Source organism: Pogona vitticeps, chromosome 7, assembly GCF_051106095.1.
Source record: "Pogona vitticeps strain Pit_001003342236 chromosome 7, PviZW2.1, whole genome shotgun sequence".
Classification (NCBI taxonomy): Eukaryota; Metazoa; Chordata; class Lepidosauria; order Squamata; family Agamidae; genus Pogona; species Pogona vitticeps.
The window spans coordinates 33,114,304-33,134,501 of NC_135789.1; the positions used below are offsets into that span (position 1 = coordinate 33,114,304).

A 20,198-nucleotide genomic window follows, 5' to 3' on the forward strand; every position below is an offset into this window, starting at 1 on the left:
ATTAATTGTGAAAGGCCTGTTGGAATGGAAACGTTTTGGCTTTCGGGAATTAGCGGTTTAGAAGCACCAAATTCTGTATACATTAATAAAGGCATATTCCCACGATCTTAAAGCTAGGGGACTGTAGTCCCCAAACCCCAAACATTCTGCACAAAATGCAGAAACTCTCCAAGACAAACAAGTTACGGGCCTCTCCAGATTCCTGTTGGGATTTAATGGCGCCCTTGGGGTCGGCTTTGTTATTGTTGCCTGCTGCACTCCCCCCAGGGTGCAATCCTGGCAAAGGGGATGCCTTGCCTGACTTCTCCACCCTAACCCCAGTCACCGTCTCCTCCTCCTCCTCGGTCATCACAGTTCGGACATTCTTGGGATAACTCCACACAAAAGGGAGTGACCGCTGTTGTGTGGAGCCTTCTTTTCCTCCACACTCTTGGGAGACTTAAACTTTAAAGATCGCTTTCAGATCGCAAGAGAAAGGAGCCATTTTCTCCCGTCTTTCTTGGTCTTTTGTGCTTTGTTGACAAGCGCTGGAGACAGAGTGCAAAATCTGATCAGCTCTGGTGCTTTTCTTGAGCCCCCACGGGGCCCGTCTCCCAGGGCGCTCAAATAGCAGCTGTTCCTGACAGGGTAAATCTCGTTAATTAGCCCGTCGTCTGCTCACCTCTGGGTAGCTTTTACCTCTGTGTTCCCAAGCAACACAAGAGCGGTTCAAATGACACATTTGGGTCCGGTGGCGGCAGCGTGCTGATGCCGCCACCAAGTGTCAACATGAAGGGAGAGACCTATCCTTTCCCACACGTCGGTCTCACCCAAAGCATGTGTTTCTGTGCAGATGAACCCTTGAGACGATGCCAAATATATATATATTTGTCTATGTTTATTATCAGGATTGTCTATACGCGTCCCACAGATGCAAGCTTTGGAGCTTTACAGAATTCTTCATCTGTCTACTTTAGCAGCTGTTAACTGTGGCGGTGCCGTGGCCCCCATTTCCTCCAGTAGCTGCACAGACTGCCGGAAATGTCCATCATGGAAAATAATAACCTGGAAGTGGCTAGAAATCCACTTCCATTTTTGTTTAAGGAGGAAAAATAGGGTTGTTTTAGGATTCAGCAATGTAGGGAAAGGCCTGCAACCTGTTTCAGGAGTTTTCAAAGACGGAGCCAGCATGGACGACTCAGGCAAAATAAAACCAGAGATATGGTGGGCCCAAACTAATTAAGATGATCACATTTTTAAGAATCGGAGTGCGTGCAGGAGTCCGATCATGCAGGAATTCTTCTGCAAAGAAAGGATCTAGGGTGGTGGAAAAAATAAAGAACATTTTTTGGGGGGAAGAAACCCTCCTGCAAAGCTCACTCTACCTATTATAATTTGCCAGGAAGGAGAACCCAAAACGGAGAAGAGCGGCCTGAACAGATGGTAGCAATTTATATAACTTTCCTTATTTTCTGTGATGAAAGCGTTCCGATTTTTCCATTCAGGGTCTTTAGAACGCACGCAATCAGACCACCCCTGCGCTGAAAAACACATGGTGGGATTAAATGCACATGTTTTCTCAAACAAACAAACAATTAATATTCTCCTCTTGCCTCCCAGGGTTATCTTGCTGACTGTAAGCTCTGTGCGGGCAGAGACCTGACTCGCCCTGTCCTGGGCCCGTTTTTAAAGTACTTGGGGGGAGGAAAAAACGCATCCTGTTTGAACCAAAATGGAACTTCAGTCGAAGATGACAAAGTTTAGTGGCAAAAGCTTGCTTTTCAGAGTTTGGTGCGTGTGCGTGCGTGCGTGCGTGCGTGCGTGCGTGTGTGTGTGTGTGTGTCTTCCTTTTTAACTACAAAGCCCAGCATTCCCCAGCTAGACTCCAAAGTTTTGTGCCCAAAGAGACTTGCTTTCAAGAATGCGGATGAACGCTTCTCTAATGTTACTTTATTATGCAGATGTATATTTTTGGGCTACAAGTTTGGCTGCCTGCCTTTCTTTCTTTTTTCTTTTTTTTTTCTTTCTTTGGACTACAACGCCCAGAATTCCCCAGCTGCCTGGGGGATTCTGGGTGTTGTAATAATAATAATAATTTTAAAAAAATGCATGCGCCCCAAACTGTTTGGAAAAGATTGAGCATATCTTGGCTATATACAAGGGGAAAAAACGTCAAAAATTCTTAAAAGGGAAAATAACAACGGGCCCCCCCCTCCCAGTCGGTGACGTCCCCGTGGGGGGCGGGGCGTGTGTCCCGGCGTGGGCGTGTCCCCGGCTCGGCCCCGCCCCTTCCCCCTCCTCCTCCTCCCGCTGCTGCTGCTGCTGCTGCCTGCCCGCGGGAGCGCACGTGGCTGGCCCGGGAGGGAGGGGAGGAGGGAGGCGCGCCGAAGAGGGGGCGGGCGGGGGGGGGGAGTCGCCCAGCCTGGCTCGGCTCGGCTCGGCTCCGCTCGGCTCGTCGGGGCTCGGGGCTGGTCTCGATGGGCCCGTGGCTGCTGCTGCGCTCGGCGGGGCTGGTGGCCGGCTCGACGGCGGCCTTCGCGGGGCTGCGGTGGGCGCTGCGGGGTCTTCCGCTGCCGGCCCACGTGCGCCGCGACGCCACCCGCACCTGGCGCTGGAGGAACCTGCTGGTCTCCTTCGTCCACTCCGTCGTGGCCGGGATCTGGGCCGTCGTGGGGTGAGCGCCCCGGCCGGAGGGAAGGAGGGAGGGAGGGACCGACCGACCTCTGGGCATGGGCAGAGCGCAGCGCCCCCCCTCCCCCCTCCCCCTCCCTCCCGCCATCGGGTCCCCTTCCCGCCACCCGGCGGCCGGACAGACGGCGAGGGCGCCCCTGAGCATACGCAGAGGGCACCCCGCCCAGGGCGCTCCAGAGAGGGAGGCTGAAGAGAAGGGATTTCCACCCCCCCCCTCTGCCACCCCCACCCCCACCCAAAAAATACCCACCGCTTTCCTTCCTTCCTCCTTCCCCCCCCCGTCCCAGTTTCCCCAACCTGCAAACCCTCTTCCCCCCCCCCAGTTGTTTCCCCAGTTCCCCGGCCCAAACCGGTTGGGCTTCTCGGCGGCGGAGGAAGGAGGGAAGGAAGGAGGGAAGGAAGGAGGCGGCTCATCCTGGCCGGGGCTCCTCTTCCTCGGGGGCCGGCAGCCTCTTCTCGCCCAGCAGGTTCGGCCAAAGCCGGCCAGGGAGGCGCCGGGGGGGCCCGCAGGAGGAGGAGGAGGAGGAGGAAGGCGAGAGGGACGTGGGGGGGGGTTAGGGTTGCAAAGAGAGAGAGAGGAGGGGGGGGTGGAGGGATCCGGAAGGCGGCTTCTTCTTCTGCTTCTTCTTCTCTCCCCCCTCCCCCCCCCCCCGGTCGCGCCCCAGGTCTGGATCGGGGCCTTCCTTTGGGGTGGGTGCAAGCGCCCCCCCCCCCCACTTCCTGGATGATGATTCCTCCTTGCAACCCCTCAAGAGGATTGTTTCCAAAGACAAAACGTTTTGCTTTAAGAAGCTTTTTGTCTCCCTGTTTAATGTTTGGAAACCAAGCCAAATAAACTCGGGGATCCATTCCCTCCTCCTCCCCCCCCAGGAAAAAAAGGAGAGGGGGGGTTGTTCCGATTTGAGTTTGGGATCTTCTTCCCTCCTTTGATTAGCAGATGCTTCTGGGGGAGGGGGATCTCTCTGTTTGCCTCCAGGGTTTCTTTTCTAGCTGGGCTCACTTGCGAGAGCCACCTGTTCAGAAGCTCCTTGGAGAAATTCGCCTTGTCTCACTTGCACGATGCCACGGGGATTTGAGGTTTCGTGGATTCACCAGGAAGGGGGACTGGACCAGAACAGAGGAGAGGGGCAGGCATCCCCCCCCCAATGATGTTGGACTCCAAGTTCCATCATCCTGTAGGGAAGCATGATGGGAGTCTCAACCCAGAAGGCCGTCTCCTAGCCTTTTGTCAAATGTGCTGTTTTGGACGTCTTGAAATGTATGGTTAAAGCCTCTCTTTTTTTTTTTCCCCTACACTTTCTTGCTTCCCTGCAAACCAGGGTGTGGCGGATGCCTGGGGCCTTTGCGGATCTGGTCCATGCCACCTCTCCTTCGGGGCATTTGCTACTCTGCGTTTCAACAGGTAAGGAAAGCCCCGGGGTGGCCCATGCCCTGTTATTGCAAGTGGGGACGATGGAACACATAGCCCCAAACACCAGCAGGGCCGCATCCGATAACATACTAAGAACTACGTCTTCCCTGCCCTCGTGAAAAAAATGTGCTGAAAAACGAATGCCCTCCCGACTGAGATTCGTCTGGCGCCGATGCTGATGACATTTCGGCGCCAGGTCAAAACCTTCCTGCTCCGGAAGGCTTTTAATTGAAATAATATTACCTGTGGGTCTGATGGCAATTTTTATATATATTTTAATTGTATTATAATTGTTCTGAATTTTTATTGTATTTTAAATGTTGTAAGCCGCCCAGAGACCTTTGGGTAGTGTGGGCGGCATATAAATTAAATTAAATAAAATAAATTAATTCATAAATTTGAAACATGGAGACTATGTGGCATCTCCCTTGTTTCCTTCCTAGGGTATTTCATCCATGACTCACTCGACATCATTGTATGCCGACAGTCACGGGCTTCCTGGGAATACTTGGTCCATCACGCCATGGTAAGCGGGACTGCTGTGGGGATGATGGGGTTTGTAATCTGATGAGATCCATGGGCACACCAGGAGAGCGGGGAAGCTGGTATCGCAAACTCAGGGATGAGACTGCGCCCGTGGAGATGGACATTTATACTCATCTGTGACGCTTAATGCGGGCACGTTGTCTCTCTCAGGCTGACCTACTCTGCAGGGTCGTTGTGAAGATAAAGAAGCTGGAGGGGGTTATGTTGTGGGTGAAGCCGTACACGTCGGGCGAAGCTCTTCGAAGGCTGGGTCATCTCTGCCCGCAGCTTTCGAAAAGTTATATTCTTCATATTCTGGGATCCGTAGGCAAAAAATTTAACTTTTTCTAAGCTATGAAAGACTTTGCCGCGCAGGTAGACCACGTGAAATATTGTGTAAGTTACGAAGCCCCTTTGAATGGTTTTTCCCTTGGAGTATTCCTAACTGTTGAGGGAGCAGCCATTTGGGCCAAAACAAGCCTCATCTTTGTGGGTTTGGGGGTTTTCGTGGGACCGTTCACACCCCCATTTTATTCCTAGAAAAGACATTATTTTGCAGATTATTTTTTTTCCAGTGGGAAACATGAGGGATTGTGTTTTGCTCAGCCCTGGTGCGTAAGCAACGCTGAAACGGATGAACTTAACAGCTGGACTAGATATCTTACGTGCCTTTTTGTGCAAAATTATCTGAAACAGTCAGGGTTTACGTAACATCAGAATATACTATCCTTTGCCCCGTTCGTGTACTGTTATTTGTCGCTCTTTGATGGCCGTCACCCGCAGCAGCCTGCAGAAGTACAGACTGCGCGCAACAGCAAAGATTGACCCGAATACAAAAACAGTATGTTAAAGTAAGAAAAATGCTCAACGACCACTACGTTCAAAAAGCCCTCATTGTCAGAGCAGATTAAAATCAGCGGTCACGGGAATGTGGCCGGCACAGCCCAACAATTAAAATGTTTAAAAATGTGGTGCGGGCCTCGCTGTCGCGCACTGTTAATGTATGTCACGTAGACGTCGGGGGGGGGAAGGCGCATTGATTTATTGATTTAACGGGTATCCCAGCCTTATCTGTCAGGAGCTTGAGGCAGTTTATATGGCAGTCTTCCTCTCCGCTTTTCCTTGGGACAATAACCTTTGGAGGTAGGCCGCCCGGACAAGAAATAAACATTTTGGTTCAGTGGATGCGCGGTTAAAAACAAAGCCCCTCCAAATAAAGTCTTGCTTTGGGTCCCAGCCGTGAGCGTCCAGTCTTTTTTTTTTTTCCCCACAGAGAAATCAACGGCTGCATTTCTCACCCCCCCTTTTAAAATGGATTTTCTTCAGAAGCCCAGGGTTTATTTTTTGGGGATGGGAGAGAAGCCTCTTCTGTTTGGTTCGTCGTCATCCGTTAAGCTATCGAGAGACAGAATCTGAGGATTGACCGGGAAGGGTTCTTAAGCCATTCCTGTGACTGTGAGGGTGGCCTTTTCTCCCTTTTCTGGTCCAGAAATGTGCATCGGAAAGGTCGATTAGGACAGTACAGTTGAGGAAGGTGGGGTTCATGTTGCTGATCTCTGGAAAGAACCCATTCCTTGCAATCTGAAATGAAATGGCTTTTTAAAATTCAGTGTTCTGGGCCATCAGATTGCCTCTAACGCTGACTCTTGATTGCGGCTCCCATGAATTAGTCAGCGCGATGTTCAGAGAGCTCAGGGCCTGTCACGCGGCGGGTGGAGCGCGCACTTGCAAGAAGGGAACTCCAGCGTCTGTTTTTATTTCTTGACCTATTTATTTGGTTGATGGCCCACATACCTCTTTGAACCGGGACCTGAAGGAGAAGACGGCAAGACTTTTTAAAAAAAAGGCAGGTAGAGATAAAAAAACATGGGGAAGTTTTCCCATTGAAAGCAGGGCTTCCTGGGAAAAGACCGTGAGGATGGGTTACGTGGAAATTGAGCAGGAAATGAGAAGGAAACAGCTACGTGCCGAGAGAGCCCTTCGGCAGGGGAGCAGGACCGATTCGGGCAAAGGAGGTCTCTCGCCCCCATCCCACCCGCCTCGCGTCTGGGTACCTAAACACAGGCTGGGCACTCCCCTGTCTGGGGTCCCGTCATTGCATTTTGGAGCCCGTCCTGGGCCAGACTAGAGGACCTCTGGGGGTCCCCTTGCCACTCTCTTTGGTTCTGCGGCCCTTGAGGTCGCTGCCCACGGCTCTCAACTGCTGCAAAAACAATAGAAAATTACCTTTTTCTCTCTTTCAGGCCGTTTCGGGCTTGTTCTCGGGGATCTATTTCAACCGGTTTGTCGCCGCCGGCCTGGTGACCCTCTTTGTGGAGGTGAGCAACATCTTCCTGACCCTGAGGATGATGATGCGCCTGGGCCAGCTGCCCTTCACCACCGCCTACGAGGTCAACAAGTACGTCAACCTGGTGGTGTACTTCCTCTTCCGCCTCTTCCCCCAAGCCTACCTGACGTGGTACTTTGTCCGCTTCGTGGAGATGCGGGGCCAGGGGGCTTTCCTGATGGTCAACCTGGTGCTTCTCGACGGCATGATCCTGGTGTACTTCTCGCGCCTGCTGCGCTCCGACTTCTGCCCGGACGCCCGGAAGCCGGGGCCCGAGAACGAGAAGAAGTTCCTCAATGACTAACGTGCCTTCGGGGAGACCCTGGCGACGAGGGTCGGAGAGCGAGCGAGCGAGCGAGGAGGGCTGGCCCTGCAGTGAGAACCGCCGTCCGGTTCCGCCGCCGCCGCCTGCGTGCCTTAATGACCGATGAGTCCGCATCACTGTGTTGTCCCTTCATGCCATTTTCCTCCCTTGCTCGGCACCCGCCGAGGTGTGGAGCTGACCCCACCGCTCGGCCGGCCCGCTTCCGACAAGGCTGGCCCTGCCAACAGCCAGTTCTGGGTTCGAGTCCCAGCGGGAAGCAAGCGTGGAGGCTTCTGACAACTGGAGGGTTTGAGGTTGGGGGGGTAGAGCTTGTCTCATGTTGTTTTTTGGGGGGAGCTTGGAAGTTTTAGGGGGAAAGGCGGGGAGGGGCGTTCTGTGCATTAAAATCTGTTTGCCATGCAAAAGTCCACTTATCCTGGTGTGTTTTTTTGGGGTGGAAAGTGGGTGTTTCTGCACACATGGGTTTTGAACCGCAGGCTGGGCTGAAATGGGGAAAGAACAACCCCCAGACTTTAGATGCGGGCCCATTATTCCAGGCTGCGGCTCAGATCACAGGCAGCCTATTTTTAAAAATCCGATGGATCGCTTTGGGGTCTCCTCCTCACAAACGGAGCCCGAGTCCGCTGGCCATCAAAGAGCGGAGATTCCGTGGAAACGAACCAGAGGGTCAAAGAAAATTTAACAAGCAATTTGAAAGCACAGGAGAAAAACAGGTTCCGAGGTCCCCTCGGCATCATGTTCAGGGGGCCTCCCGTTGGGGAGGACGGGCGGAGAGAGCAAAACAGCCTCTCGCTAAAGAAGCCGGTGTTCTCTTGTGTTGCTTTTCCCCCCCCCCCCCCCATTCTTCTCATTCTCCGAAGGGAGCCGAGAGGGAGGGAGGGAGGGAGAGGAGCCAGTCCCTAGACTACATGGCATGGAAAACAGGCTGGAAGGCTCCCACTGGACCCGCTGCTGCTGCTCTCTGGGCACACTCTGAGCCGCTGGGCCGCCTGCCCCCTCACCTGAGCCGCTGCTCCAATCCCAGGCTCGGAAAGCCGGAGGGGTGGCCTCCGGAGAGGAGCCCCAGCTGGCACCAGCCAAAAAGGGCGCCCTGGATTTTGGGAAGGGCTTGGCTGAATGTAACGCAGGGTGACCTCCTTCCCCCCCTTGCCGCTGCTGAAACTAGCTGTGAGGACCAAGAGCAGGGCTTGGTGGAAAGGATTCAGCCCACCCCGAAGGGGAGGAAGGCAAAGGAGGAGGTTTTGCACCTTGTCGCCAGGTAAGTCGACCCAGGCAGGAGCGAGTCCCACCTTCCCTCGGCCCGAAAAGAGAACAGTTGCAAAAAAAGAGTTCTATGTTCTAAGTTTTAAAAACAAAAAACTCATTTCTCCCTGTAGTGCACAGGATGCTGTGTGTGCCCCACCTTCCTTGCTGGCCGAGAGGGAGGCATCAGGACATGGGCGACACTCCAATGGCTCAAGGTGGCCTCTCCAAGGGAGCCTTGCAAGGCCGGCTGGATAAATCCCGTGCAGCCGCTGAGAAATGTGGAAACAAAAGACAGCCCCCCCCAACGGGGTGCTTGGACGGTCTAAACCAGAGAGATCCTGGTGGACCTGAGAAAATGGTCTTTAAGAAGCGCTGTGCAGGATTTACAGATGCTCAGAAAACTATGCCGCTCATCACGGTGGGCCCATCAATGTGGAGAGCTGCAAGACTCCCAAGTGCCACCTGCTCTAGCGGGGCAAAGGATGATGGGGACTATAGTCCCACTGCAATGGGAAGGGCATGGGCTTTCCCACCTCTGTCCTAACTACGAGACCCCCAAGTGCTTCTTCCTCTCCAAAACTCCGGAGGAGACACACCCTCCCTCCACTTGCAGCCAAAGTGCGGGACCACTCAAGAGAAAAGGAGAGCCCTCGTGTCTCAGGGCACGGGCACAAGTGGGCTCTCATCCTGGGCCCTTGGAGGGAAGAGGGTGGCTGTGTGCCAGCTCCCACCTCTCCTGGCAAAAGGGGGCGGCTGTTTTTCTCCCTGCTGACCCCCCCCCCATGGCATCAGCTGCCACGTGATGACGTTCAAGTCTCAGCCCAAATCCAGAAGAGGTGGAAAGCTTGAGGTCACAATTAGCCACTGATCCTCAAATAGAGCAGGGACTTCCTTTTTCTCCAAAATGACACGGCAGGCTCCTTTCTTTCACCAAACAAGCAGAAATCTGGGGGTGTCCCCGGGGCTCCCCAACGTGGTCCACCTCTCCCTCACAATGCTGCTGTGCAGAAGTTCCCAGTTTCGTTCCCAGTTCGAAGGCTGCCCTGCTGCAATCGTTCTACTTCGGAACGGCCACGAAAATGTGGTCCCATGCTACGTATCTTATCTCAGAAAGGACAGCTTTCCGAGTTCCCGGAACTGCTTTGAGTTTTGTTCCGTTCCCTTTACATTTATACGAATGTATTCATTTGGCCCAAGATGCTCAAGGCTGCCCTGCTTGGTCTTTTCCCAATTTTGATCGTCAACAACCCTGTGAGGTGGGTCACCGCCTGACTTGTTCGAGGCTACCGTGTGCGCTCGACAGATGAGATCTGAACCCAGGTCTCCCCAACTCTGTCCTGCCCACTCTGAAACCAGAACGAATCCTTGGTTCTTGCTTTCTAGCCGCTTGAAATAACTCTTTGTTTGGCACACCCTTCCCTGGAGAGCTCGCTTGAAACCTTTTCCCCACTCGTGCTAGAAGACAGAAGGGCTGCCCTCCATAACTAACACTAAAACCACTCTGGAATTCCATGCATGCCTTCCAGCACTGCTTTTGCGAAAGAAGGGAGCACATTTCACCATCAAATCCACTGGTAACTCAATTTCTGGTGGATTAAAAAAAAAAACAATCCCAGGTCCTCAAGAGCACTTAATGTGCAGCCTCAAGAGCTAAGAGGCATCACAGGTATTTTTTAGGGGTGGGGAAAATATATATATATATATTGGGTAGCATGGAACAGCACAGAGTAGCCAGCTAAGGAGAGAAGGCAGCCACACGTTAGCCAGGGTATCAGGAAAGCCTGCAAACTATTTGTTGTTGTTTAGTCATATGTGACTCTTCGTGACCCCTTTATGGACCAGAGCACGCCAGGCCCTCCTGTACTCCACTGCCTCCCGAAGTTGGGTCAAATTCATATTGGTAATTTCGATGACACTGTCCAAACTATTTATACAGGTGGTTTAATTCAACTATTAGTCATGGTGCGGTTGGACCATTCCAATCAGACCAGGTGAAAAGAATGCTGCAAAGAACATCTGGAGTTTGGCCTTGGCTGGGGAGGTCCAAGCTGTGGCCCCTGGAAAACCACGCCTTTCCACCAGGCTCTCTCCGTCGCGCTGACGGCAGATCATCACACAAAGAAGGGAACCCTCGAAGCCCTGGCTTTATGTGGGAAGTCCTGTGTTAAATTCCAGGAGTCTCCCATTTTCAAAAAAAGGGGGGGAGGCCCCCGCTACTCAATGATGAAAATCATAGCCCAGCTGGAGAAGCAGTTTAGTCTAGAACTTGCTATTTACACCAGCCCTTCCTTCAAACTCATGAGGACTAGAATGCCGATTTCAATTTTGTCCCAATCCTGTTTTTCTTCCCCAACTCAGAAACTCAAGGTCGCTTACGAACCGGATCGCAGCTTCACGGCAGAACACACTTTCTTGCCCCACGCCGGCCTTGTGGTTCCAACCTCTTGTCGGAGGACAGAACGGGTCTGATGGCAATAGGTGAGCCTCCCCTATAACACAGGACTACTGAACGGCCGGGGGGGGGGGAAGAGGAGAGAAGGGAACCAGATGAAGAGGGGCAGGTTTAATTTCTTTCCCTAGACGTAAGCTGTGGGCACTTTTCCCTTGGGGGGGTGTCACCTGTCGTCTTTTGAACGGTGGGCAAGAGAACAGGAAACTGGGGGGGGGGGGTCTCCCGCTGGAGCAAGCAGGCGCTCTTTCCTCTTCAGGGTTTCCACCAACCAGCTACTCTGGGCCACAGAACTGGGAACCATCACGCCTCCGCTTAGGGGTCAGGCTCTATCTTCCTTTTCAGAATGCTAAACTCCCTGACGCTTGTTTGCAAGGAGGGACCCCGTGGTTTTTCCTTTCATCACTTTGTTCCAAAGCCTGCTGCAGTGAATCGGCGCCTCCAGGAGGGAGCAGCAGCGCAAACCAAATGTCGAATTGGAAAAAAAACAAAAAACGCCAGCAGGGGTTGGAGGATCTGCTCCTTCGCCACCAGAATCCAGCCAATCAGGGTTCCCAGACGGAGAACAGGGCTCATTAGATTTGCTTATGCAACCATGGTCCCAAAGACTGAAGCCGAATTCCCCCTGAATCTCCCTGAACCTGAATCACTGTCAAGAGTGGACCCACTACAAAACCCAGGCAACCAGGCGGGGGGCGGGGGAGAGAGAGAGAGGAGAGAGAGAATCCGTTTCTGGGCCCAGGAATATTTTAAGCCGCCACAGCCTTGAAAAACAGAGAACGCTCTGTCTCCCACTTGGATTGTGCCTGCCCCAGAAAGAGTCAAGCTAAAAATCTCCCTTTACAATCAAACACTCCCATTTCCAACCAGGTCTGGTTTCAGCTGAAAACACACCTGGAATAACAGTGGTGTCAAAAAAAACCAACCCAAAAGTATTATCTTTTTTAATTGTGAAAATCTCGCACAAATATATTTGCACCCTTCAGCAGGTCCATTGGTGTAATAGCTGGCGTTCTGTACAATTGTGACCCGACGTGGCCTTTAGATGATCCCAATCTGGAAAAGAAACCAGAGGTGGTGGGCTTCGGATGAGCGTGAAGACATGGAATTAGCCAGCTCTGGACACCCCAGGAGCTCCCCTCCTGGGAATCAGAAGGCCACCACGTGCTGCCAGAAATGCCCCAGAGACCCACACTTCCTGGGGCATCGAGGCCTCACAGAGCGTGGAAGGTTGCTTTCTATCCCCATCGCGTGCCAGAAGGCAAAACCAGCCCAGAACCTCACGGCAGCTTAGAAGAAATGGCCGGTGCTTCCGTGGAGGTTTTAGGGCTGCCACTTCATGGATGTTCTGCTGTTTTTCTGCAGCTGTCCCCCCCCCCCCCATTCTGCGTTTCAGATTTTATGCTGCAAAAAGCAGCTTAGACCACTCTGTGAAGAAGATCGAGGACAACACCCTGGTCTTGCAGTGTGAATGTGGAAATTTTCCTTGGACAGAACACCCAGGATGCATTTCCTTACATGAAGGGAGGAGCTGAAACCAGGTAGGCCATGGTGGCCCTTCCCAACTCTCAGAAGCCCCCCATGAACAGAGCCGATGGGAGTTGTAGTCTAATAAGATCTAGAAGGCCACATTCCCCACTCCTGAGAACAACCCAGCTGATATGCGGCTGAGAACAAGACAGGAACAGCACTAGACCTTCCTGACGTTTCAGCCTACATCTCTCAAGACCCTTCCCAGAGCGGGCGGTCATAAGAGAGACTATTACGGGGGACGATGGCCGGAAACCCTCTGGGGGACAAAAAGCCTCCGACCCCTTTCAGGTGGACCAGCCAGCCCACACCATGTCCAGCAGCTGCAAACACCCAAACGCCAGCTCTTGCTAAAGAAACCGAGCACGTCCAAAAATGTTTCCCACCTTGTTGGCGACATCTAGGGCGTCGTAATCTGGAGCGAGGCGGACGTAGGCCTTTTTCTCACCATCGGGCCTGGAAGGAGAAAGAGGGCTTTGGAAATCATGAGGGAGCACTTCCCCACTTCTAGGCCTTGGTTTTCTAAAACTCAGAACCCAAACCCTATTCTCTTCCTTGCACCCTGTACAATTATTTTTTAAAAAAATAGACTACTTAGGAAATTCTTTTTTTTTAAGGATTGCTTGTAGCTCAGCCGTGAAACAGGCATTCTAAGAGAAGAAGGTTTCACCTTAAGGTACGCAGCATTTCCGGGAAGGAAGCAATGGTAGGTAACAGGTGAGGCGAGAAGGAGATGCCTCAGACTCATCTGACCTTGGATAAGCGCGCTTAATGCTCCTGCTAGGCTTACGCTCTTCTGATGTGAGCAAAGAGCATAACTTTCTGCATTTTCCTTACTTCTGTGCCGATGGGTTTATATTCCCCATTTGTGATTCTTATTTCCAAAATAGCCTACCCACCCAAAAAAAATGCTGAAGATGAAACCATTTCTAGCATTGGGAGATTTTGCAATCCGCTGTCTTGATTTTTTAAAAAAACCAATTTTTAATACATATCCAGTACACAACATTCCCTCTGCTTTCATGAAAATGGCAGCCTAAGTTCAGAATTGATCAAATTTAGCATCATGGATAAATATGTTCCACCCCAACCCTTCCAGAGCTATTATGAGCTTTCTCACATTTTCCAGGAAGCTTTGGTGCATCAGTGGTTCCTTTGAAAACATCACTCTGCTCAGGTGAAAATTGTTTCCATCATCTGCACCATGTAACCTTCCCACCCCGGCGGCCACTCACCTGATCAGGGTGTTGACCTTTGCCACGTCAATGTCGTACAGCTTTTTCACAGCCTGTTTGATCTGGTGCTTGTTGGCTTTCACGTCCACAATGAAGACCAGAGTGTTGTTGTCTTCGATCTTCTTCATGGCCGATTCGGTGGTCAGGGGGAATTTGATGATGGCATAATGGTCCAGCCTGAAACACAGAAGGAGCGGGGGGGGGATGTTCAGGACCGCCGCAGGAGTAGCAGGCAGGAGTACACAGAAGCTTCTGCTAAATCACACTAGTTCGTTCTTAAAGGGTCAGCTACAGATTGCCTTGTGCTTCGGGGAGATGTGTGAATGGTGTCAGGAGTGTCCTCTGAGGGCCTCAAGCTGTCCTCTCAATGCAACGTATTTCCAGATACATGGAAGAGGTTTTCCCCAAAGGAAAGACAAGGAGAAAGATTAAAGAACAGGAAAGCGGAGAGAGAAGCGAGTGAAGGAGGCAAGGATCAAGGTGAAAGCAAGAACTTAAGACTGAATTCCCAGGTTGAATTCCTCATCACCAGAAGGAAGGACTGGCTATAAGGCTCCTGCCTATCAAGGTGAGTGGGAGGGACAAGGCAATTGCAAGGATGCCTTCCTCTCTCCCCCTCCCCCCCATTTGTAGGAAAAAGGGGTCTCTGGCCACGGGACACGCCAGGAATGGGGCGTGAAAGTCCCCCAAACAAGCCTCCCCTTCTGGATTGTGGTGCATCAGTCACTACTAGCTTCATCACAGCTCATTCAGGCTTTGGTCGCTAGTCATCATCACACGCACCCTGGATCCTTGCCCAAGGAATCCACCCACAGCAGCCCCCATACCACTGAAGGGGCCTAGGTGTCAAGAGGGGGAAAAATGGGGAGCGAGGAAAAGGTTGTGCATTTTAAGAACCTATCAGAAAAGAAGATTAAATACGGCCGTGTGGGGGTACCAGACAGGCTGAGGAAGGCAAGTACGGGATCACAAATGAGGGAGGAGAACCCTGAGCGCAGCTCACAAGGCCAAACAAGCTTCATACAGCACATGGGGCGATCCCTTAAAAGAGATTCAGTGTCCACTGAACCCTGGGAACAGCGGCTTAGTCGACTTCAAAGAAGGGGGCAATTTGCCTGCAGCTATAGTGGCTGTGGAAGCAAAGAGCAAACCCTCCACATTTAGAAGCAGTGTACCTTTGGCATTTGGCTGGGGAGAACCTCAGAGAGAGCGCTATTTTATTTACTTGTCAGTTTCATCTACACCTCTCTCTTGGCCTTTTCCACAAGAAGCTTCAAGATGCTTCTGTGGTTCTCCTTCCTCCACAGCACCTGAGCAACGTCCCTGCAAGGCAAGTTGGGAGTGACGGACGGGTCCAAAGTCGCTCAAGACTCGCCCGTGTCACAGACTCCCCAGAGCTGCAGGATGCCGTGTCAAACAAAGCGGGACCAAAAGGTGGTGGCGCTTCCAGTATGGCCGCATGGCAGTGGACATACTTGTTCCTTCGCGGGGCGCTCTTCCGAGGGTACTTGGGCTGCCTCCTTAGCCTCAGGGTTTTCGGCCTTCGGAAGGTGGGGGATGTCCGGATCTTCTTCTTTTTGTGACTGTGGACGCCTTTCAAGACGGCCTTTTTCGCTTTAAGCGCTTTGGATTTCGCCTCAGTCTTAGCCGGGACGGCTGCAAAACAGAGAAGGAAAAACGAGCTCAGACAGATCTTTTCACATCAAACAAAGAATGAAAGAGCTACGTAGGTCTGTGGCTCGCTCCCAACACTGGTGCAATTCCCTCCTCGGCAATTTAAATAATAAATGCTGAATGGCATGATTGTACATTATTGATTTTACTGAGATGCACTCTAGTCCAGAGTGCAATATCAATACATTATTTTAGTCCAGAGTGCAGTATCAATAAATACATTATTATCACTGCAGAGAAAGGGGATGATGTTGAGTCCTTGGTTTTATCCCAAGACCGCCAGGTCCCTGGCTGGTAGGTCAGGACTTAAAGAATGCAATTTACAGTACAGTGGACCCTTGACTTACAGACGGCTTGACTTACAGACTTTTTGAGTTACAGACTTCTCTGGCCGCAAAATTTAGGTTTGACTTGCAGACTGAGATTTGACTTACAGACCAGAAAAAAAACCAAAATGGAACAAAAACGGCCTGTTACGGGATTAATCGGTTTTCAATGCACTGTAGGTCAGTGGAGACTTGACTTACAGACTTTTTGACTTGAGAACCGCCTTCCAATACGGATTAAGTTCTCAAGTCAAGACCCCACTGTATAACCGAAAGCAGATTCCAGATGCTAAACCACCAGGATATGTACATATGATATAAAAGTAAGAAGCAGGCCTCGAAATAACTGCCTGGTTAAAGGTGCACTGAACAACAATTAAATATATAACAGCAGATTAAAGATGGCTTATTTTGACCCCAAAAAGGGTGAGAAAAAAATCTGCTCAGAAGAACAAGGAAACATAACATCAGGGCACAGGGTGCTGTCCTCTGAAGATGCCCATGGCCACAGAGACTGGCAAAACGTTAGGAAGAACAACCTTCAGAACACGTCCAAGGAGCCCGAAAAACCCAGAACAACCAAAACATAGCATCAGCTCAAAAAAAAAAAAACAAAACAAAACAAACAAACAAAAAAAAAAAAACGACACGGCAGACCAAAGCAGGTGACAGATTCATTTGGACACACAAGACCATGTAAATCAGGGCTGTAATATCATCATTGCCATAATCTAAGAACTCCTCCATCCCCGTATTGGGGGAAAGATTCCACTATAGTTCAAAAAGAAGGGGAGAAACACAAACGCCCTGATTCATTCTAACTAGAGGTGTGCAGGTAGACGTTTATGGACTACAACCCCCCAGAATTCCCCTAGTGGCACATGTCTAATGCAAACCACGTGCATTGCTTCTCAGCTATGAGCCTTCTCTTTACCAGCATGAGAAATGTCTTCTGTAAAGTCACAGAATCACAGAAGTACAGGTCTGGAAAGTACCCGAAAGGTTATGGAGTTGAATTCCCTGGTAAAGCAGGAAATCTACTCCTGAGGCATCCACGACCGGCAGCCACCCAGCCTGTTTAAAAGCCTCCCAAAGAGGAGAGTCTGCCACCGTAGATCAAACCACAGGGACCAGCACTAGTCCCACACTACCTCGCAGGAGCTCCCCTTGGTTTTCTGACAGAGACATTTTCTTAGCCATCCCGTAGAAACGGGATCTGGCAAAGCAAGACCGTAGTCCTCATGGTCCTGATTTAACAGGTACTCGCTTCATGCAGAAGGACCTAACTGGACACACAAATTAGAAAATAGGAGAGGGAGAAATCCTGTCCCGGAGGGTCGGGTGTCACTTCTTCTCCACAATATGGAAATCGCCCCCCCCTTTTAACCCCTCACTGGTAGGGTGGGCGTTTAGGGAACAGATACTTCCCCCAAAATGAGCTTTCTCCTCCTCTTCCTTCGCCCTTCTTCTCATTATGCCTCATCCGCTCTGTTCTAGCCGCCTTCCCACGTGGGAGGAAAAGGCAGAAATCCACAGAGGGGGAATCACCCCCACGACACCCCCCCAAAAAACAGGCAAACCATTCCCAGAAGTCGTTCTCATACATGCATGAGCCTCCCCTCACCCTTAAGAAAACCTCCAGACCCCCTTCCCTTATTTCCCTATTTCTGCCGGGGGGGGGGGAGGTCCTGTATGAAACTTGGCTGCTAACCTCCTTCATCCTTTCCCCCCTCATTGGGGGAGGGGGGCCCCTTTAAGACAAGCTCACCCACCCCAAATTCCGATTGGGAGGGAAACTTCTTCCCCCCTCTGCTTATCTTTGGTGGTGGGGGGTTATTCCTATTTCAATTTTTTTTAAGTAACAATATAGATGCAGATCTGTGAATTATTTTTTTTTGGGGGGGGAGAGCTTTCTGTCTCCTCCCCACTGGAAAACTGGGGAGGGGGCACCCAACCCCCTTGCTAAGTGGGGGCCGTAGGGGGAAAATAAGGGAGGCGGCCAAGCAGGGCCTCCCCCGGGCCAGAAATAAGCCAGAGCCTCCCCAGGGGTGGTTCCCCCCACACACACCTATAGGGAGGCCTCCATGATCAGCCCCCTTTTTGCCTCCCCCCCATTTTAACCAAATCCCCCCATATTGTGGGTGGGAGGGGCAGCTCCCCCCTCTGCCCCCTTAAGAGGGGGGCTCCCCTCCCAGCCCCACTGCCCCCCCAATTGGGGGGGACCCATAAACCCTCCTCCTCCTCCTTCCCCCCCCCCCGTCCCCGAGCGAGCCTCACCCTCCTTCTTGACTTTCGGCGCCATCTTGGGCGAGAGGCAAAAAGGAGAGAGAGAGGCGGCCACGTGAGTCTCGCCGGGGGTTATAGCGCCAAATCTCGCGAGGCGTGGGCGCCCAACCCTCGCGAGAGGCGGCGCGCCGAGAGGCACGCCGGGAAAGTCGGGGAGGCCCAGAAGCGCTTCGGCCCCCCCGCCCCGCAGGCGGCCATCCCCCTGCGGAGCATGCGCAGGACGGACGCGCGGCTGGGATCTCGCACACGGCGGGCGCCAACATCGCATGCGCAGAAGCAAAAAGGTTCGCCTGGGCTCCCGCAATGCATCATGAGAGTTGTAGTTTCTCCCCCCTCCCCGCACAGAGTCTACAGTAAACCTAAACAGTTTCCTGATGGGAAACAAGAGGGGCTTTTAATTGTCAAACGTGTTTCCCTTCAAATCAAATAAATTAATAAACAAACACAGCCGACTGCTTTGTTTACTGGCTTATCAGCAACTGGAGTCCAAACAAACTCTTTTCCCAGCACATTAAATCCCCTCATTGTAAGCTCTTTGCGGGCAGAGACCTGACCAGTTTTGACAACCGGCTTGTTTACATTCTCAGCATTTAGAGAACTTTAAAAAGACTGATATCCTTGCATTATTGCTACTATTCCCCCCCCCAAAAAAAACATTATGGTTATACTAGCTGCCCTATTAATACTACTGCTATTGTTATTATTCAGGGGCAAATTTATGGCTCCTTCATAAACCTTTTTTTCAACTTGACAGAAAGTTTCCTGGACTTTAGCCCATGTGTGGGGCTGTATTTTTTTTTTAAAGGCACAGTCCTCGTCAGAGCTTGTGCCAAATCAAATCGTTAAGACTTCCTGGTCACACTGGGCTCTTTCGGTTTTGCTGCACAACAGGTTAACAGCTCCAGGGTAGAGACCCAGCTTTGCCTACAAAGGGCCCCAGGCATTTCCTCTTTTAAACAGGATCCGGTAGCAGCAGATAAAAGGCCTTGACCTAGGTGGAAGAATGTGTCTTCATCCCGCTCAAGGTAAATTTATCCTACCATTTGTGTTTCTCAAATAAAAAACATAGTCTGACCTTCTGATAAGGGGGCACCTTCATTTTTCACCTGGAGGATGAAAAAGGGCTGCCTGTATCCCATTCAGGATCTTTTCCGACCTTAAAACGCAAAGCAATTTGAATTGTGGGTTGCCAGCTGGGACTGGCATCCGGTGGGCTTATAGGGACCTTTGTTTACTTTCACGCAGACCCCCCCCATCCCAGGATGGTCCACCATTGTAGGATGCTATAATCCCCCTCCCAAATCTTATTCCCTATAACCGTCCCTCGGGGTATCATGTCTTCTGCTTTGGGGGTCCAAAGGGATGGAGGGGGAACCTCGTGCCTTGAGCCGTGCAAGTCGGAAGCTGTTTTCCCCTAGCCCAACTGGGCCGAATCCTGAATCCCCATCACCTAACCAACAGAGGCACACCCTGTAATTAAAAAAAAAACCTCTTAGTCCAGATTCAAGCCCCAGAGAACTGAACTTCTCAGCCGGTGACAATTCAGTCATTCTTTCCTGAACAAAACGATTCTGCCATCTGGAAATTAAGTGATTAAGCAATTAACAGCCAGCTGTCTTTAAGGGACAAACGCCACGGATCACACCAGTTTAGCAGAGTTTGGGGAGTCCCAGCTAGAAGGGGAAATATTTCCCCACCATCTGTTCAGACTTGATCCTTTTTTTGAACTGGGGTTTGATCCAGGAATGTTCGGTGGATAAAGCAGGGGGTCCTGCTTCATTCTCCCTCCAGGGTCTTTGGGGGGGGGTGTATGGAAAAAGGGCTGCCCCTCCCCCAGAAACGTAGGAGAGCTTTCTGTACAGGCAGTGTGCTCTAGTGGTTAAGGAAAACCATTGGAAGAGGCTCGGGGCCCTTCTCCTCGAGTCCAAAAGCACCCTTCCCCATAAAAAGGCCGAGCCAGTGTGACCGGGTCTGGGGAGATCCGAGTTCAAATCCCTGCTTGGCGGTGGAAATTCACTGCAAGTGGGTGGCCATGGCAAAACTAAGTCCTTAAATATCTCATATATATATATATATGTCACAAAAGTTTGTCCTCAGCCTGAAGTCACTTGAGGGCACGGAAGAAGAAAGCAGAAAAGCAGATCTTGCGAATTTATTCGGAGGAAACGAGATTCAGAAGAAAGCTGCAGAAATCAG

At 51.5% G+C, this 20,198-nt stretch overlaps 2 protein-coding genes and 2 non-coding genes across 4 annotated transcripts; 1 reads left to right on the forward strand and 3 right to left on the reverse strand.

The window, feature by feature from the left end:
* The first annotated feature begins 2,389 nt into the window (after positions 1–2,389).
* On the forward strand, positions 2,390–7,383 carry TLCD1 (TLC domain containing 1). The gene is made up of 4 exons (XM_020803505.3): positions 2,390–2,653; positions 3,990–4,072; positions 4,525–4,607; positions 6,850–7,383. The coding sequence occupies exons 1-4, from the start codon at positions 2,457–2,459 to the stop codon at positions 7,234–7,236; spliced, it is 750 nt and encodes a 249-aa protein (XP_020659164.2). The 5' UTR covers positions 2,390–2,456; the 3' UTR covers positions 7,237–7,383.
* A 4,497-nt stretch (positions 7,384–11,880) lies between these two features.
* Positions 11,881–18,153, reverse strand: RPL23A (ribosomal protein L23a). The gene is made up of 5 exons (XM_020803507.3): positions 17,994–18,153; positions 15,192–15,372; positions 13,717–13,893; positions 12,868–12,937; positions 11,881–12,007 (listed from the first exon to the last, which is right to left on the reverse strand). Exons 1-5 carry the CDS (start codon positions 18,016–18,018, stop codon positions 11,993–11,995), a joined length of 468 nt encoding a protein of 155 aa, XP_020659166.1. The 5' UTR covers positions 18,019–18,153; the 3' UTR covers positions 11,881–11,992.
* On the reverse strand, positions 13,620–13,684 carry LOC140701811 (small nucleolar RNA SNORD42). Its single transcript, XR_012080791.1, has one exon. It is a non-coding gene; the product is annotated as a small nucleolar RNA SNORD42 (small nucleolar RNA).
* Positions 14,430–14,500, reverse strand: LOC140701812 (small nucleolar RNA Z17). The gene has a single exon (XR_012080792.1). It is a non-coding gene; the product is annotated as a small nucleolar RNA Z17 (small nucleolar RNA).
* Positions 18,154–20,198: the final 2,045 nt, after the last annotated feature.

Excerpts from the sequence above, each read along its gene's own strand:
- TLCD1 (XM_020803505.3), top strand. The coding sequence starts at position 2,457 with ATGGGCCCGTGGCTGCTGCTGCGCTCGGCGGGGCTGGTGGCCGGCTCG. Across the intron at positions 2,654-3,989 it reads GGGATCTGGGCCGTCGTGGG|GGTGTGGCGGATGCCTGGGG; the intron begins GTGAGCGCCCCG and ends CCTGCAAACCAG. Across the intron at positions 4,608-6,849 it reads ACTTGGTCCATCACGCCATG|GCCGTTTCGGGCTTGTTCTC; the intron begins GTAAGCGGGACT and ends TCTCTCTTTCAG.
- RPL23A (XM_020803507.3), bottom strand. The coding sequence starts at position 18,018 with ATGGCGCCGAAAGTCAAGAAGGAGG. Across the intron at positions 13,894-15,191 it reads AGCGCCCCGCGAAGGAACAA|GCTGGACCATTATGCCATCA; the intron begins GTATGTCCACTG and ends TCTGTGTTTCAG. Across the intron at positions 12,938-13,716 it reads AAGGTCAACACCCTGATCAG|GCCCGATGGTGAGAAAAAGG; the intron begins GTGAGTGGCCGC and ends TTCTCCTTCCAG.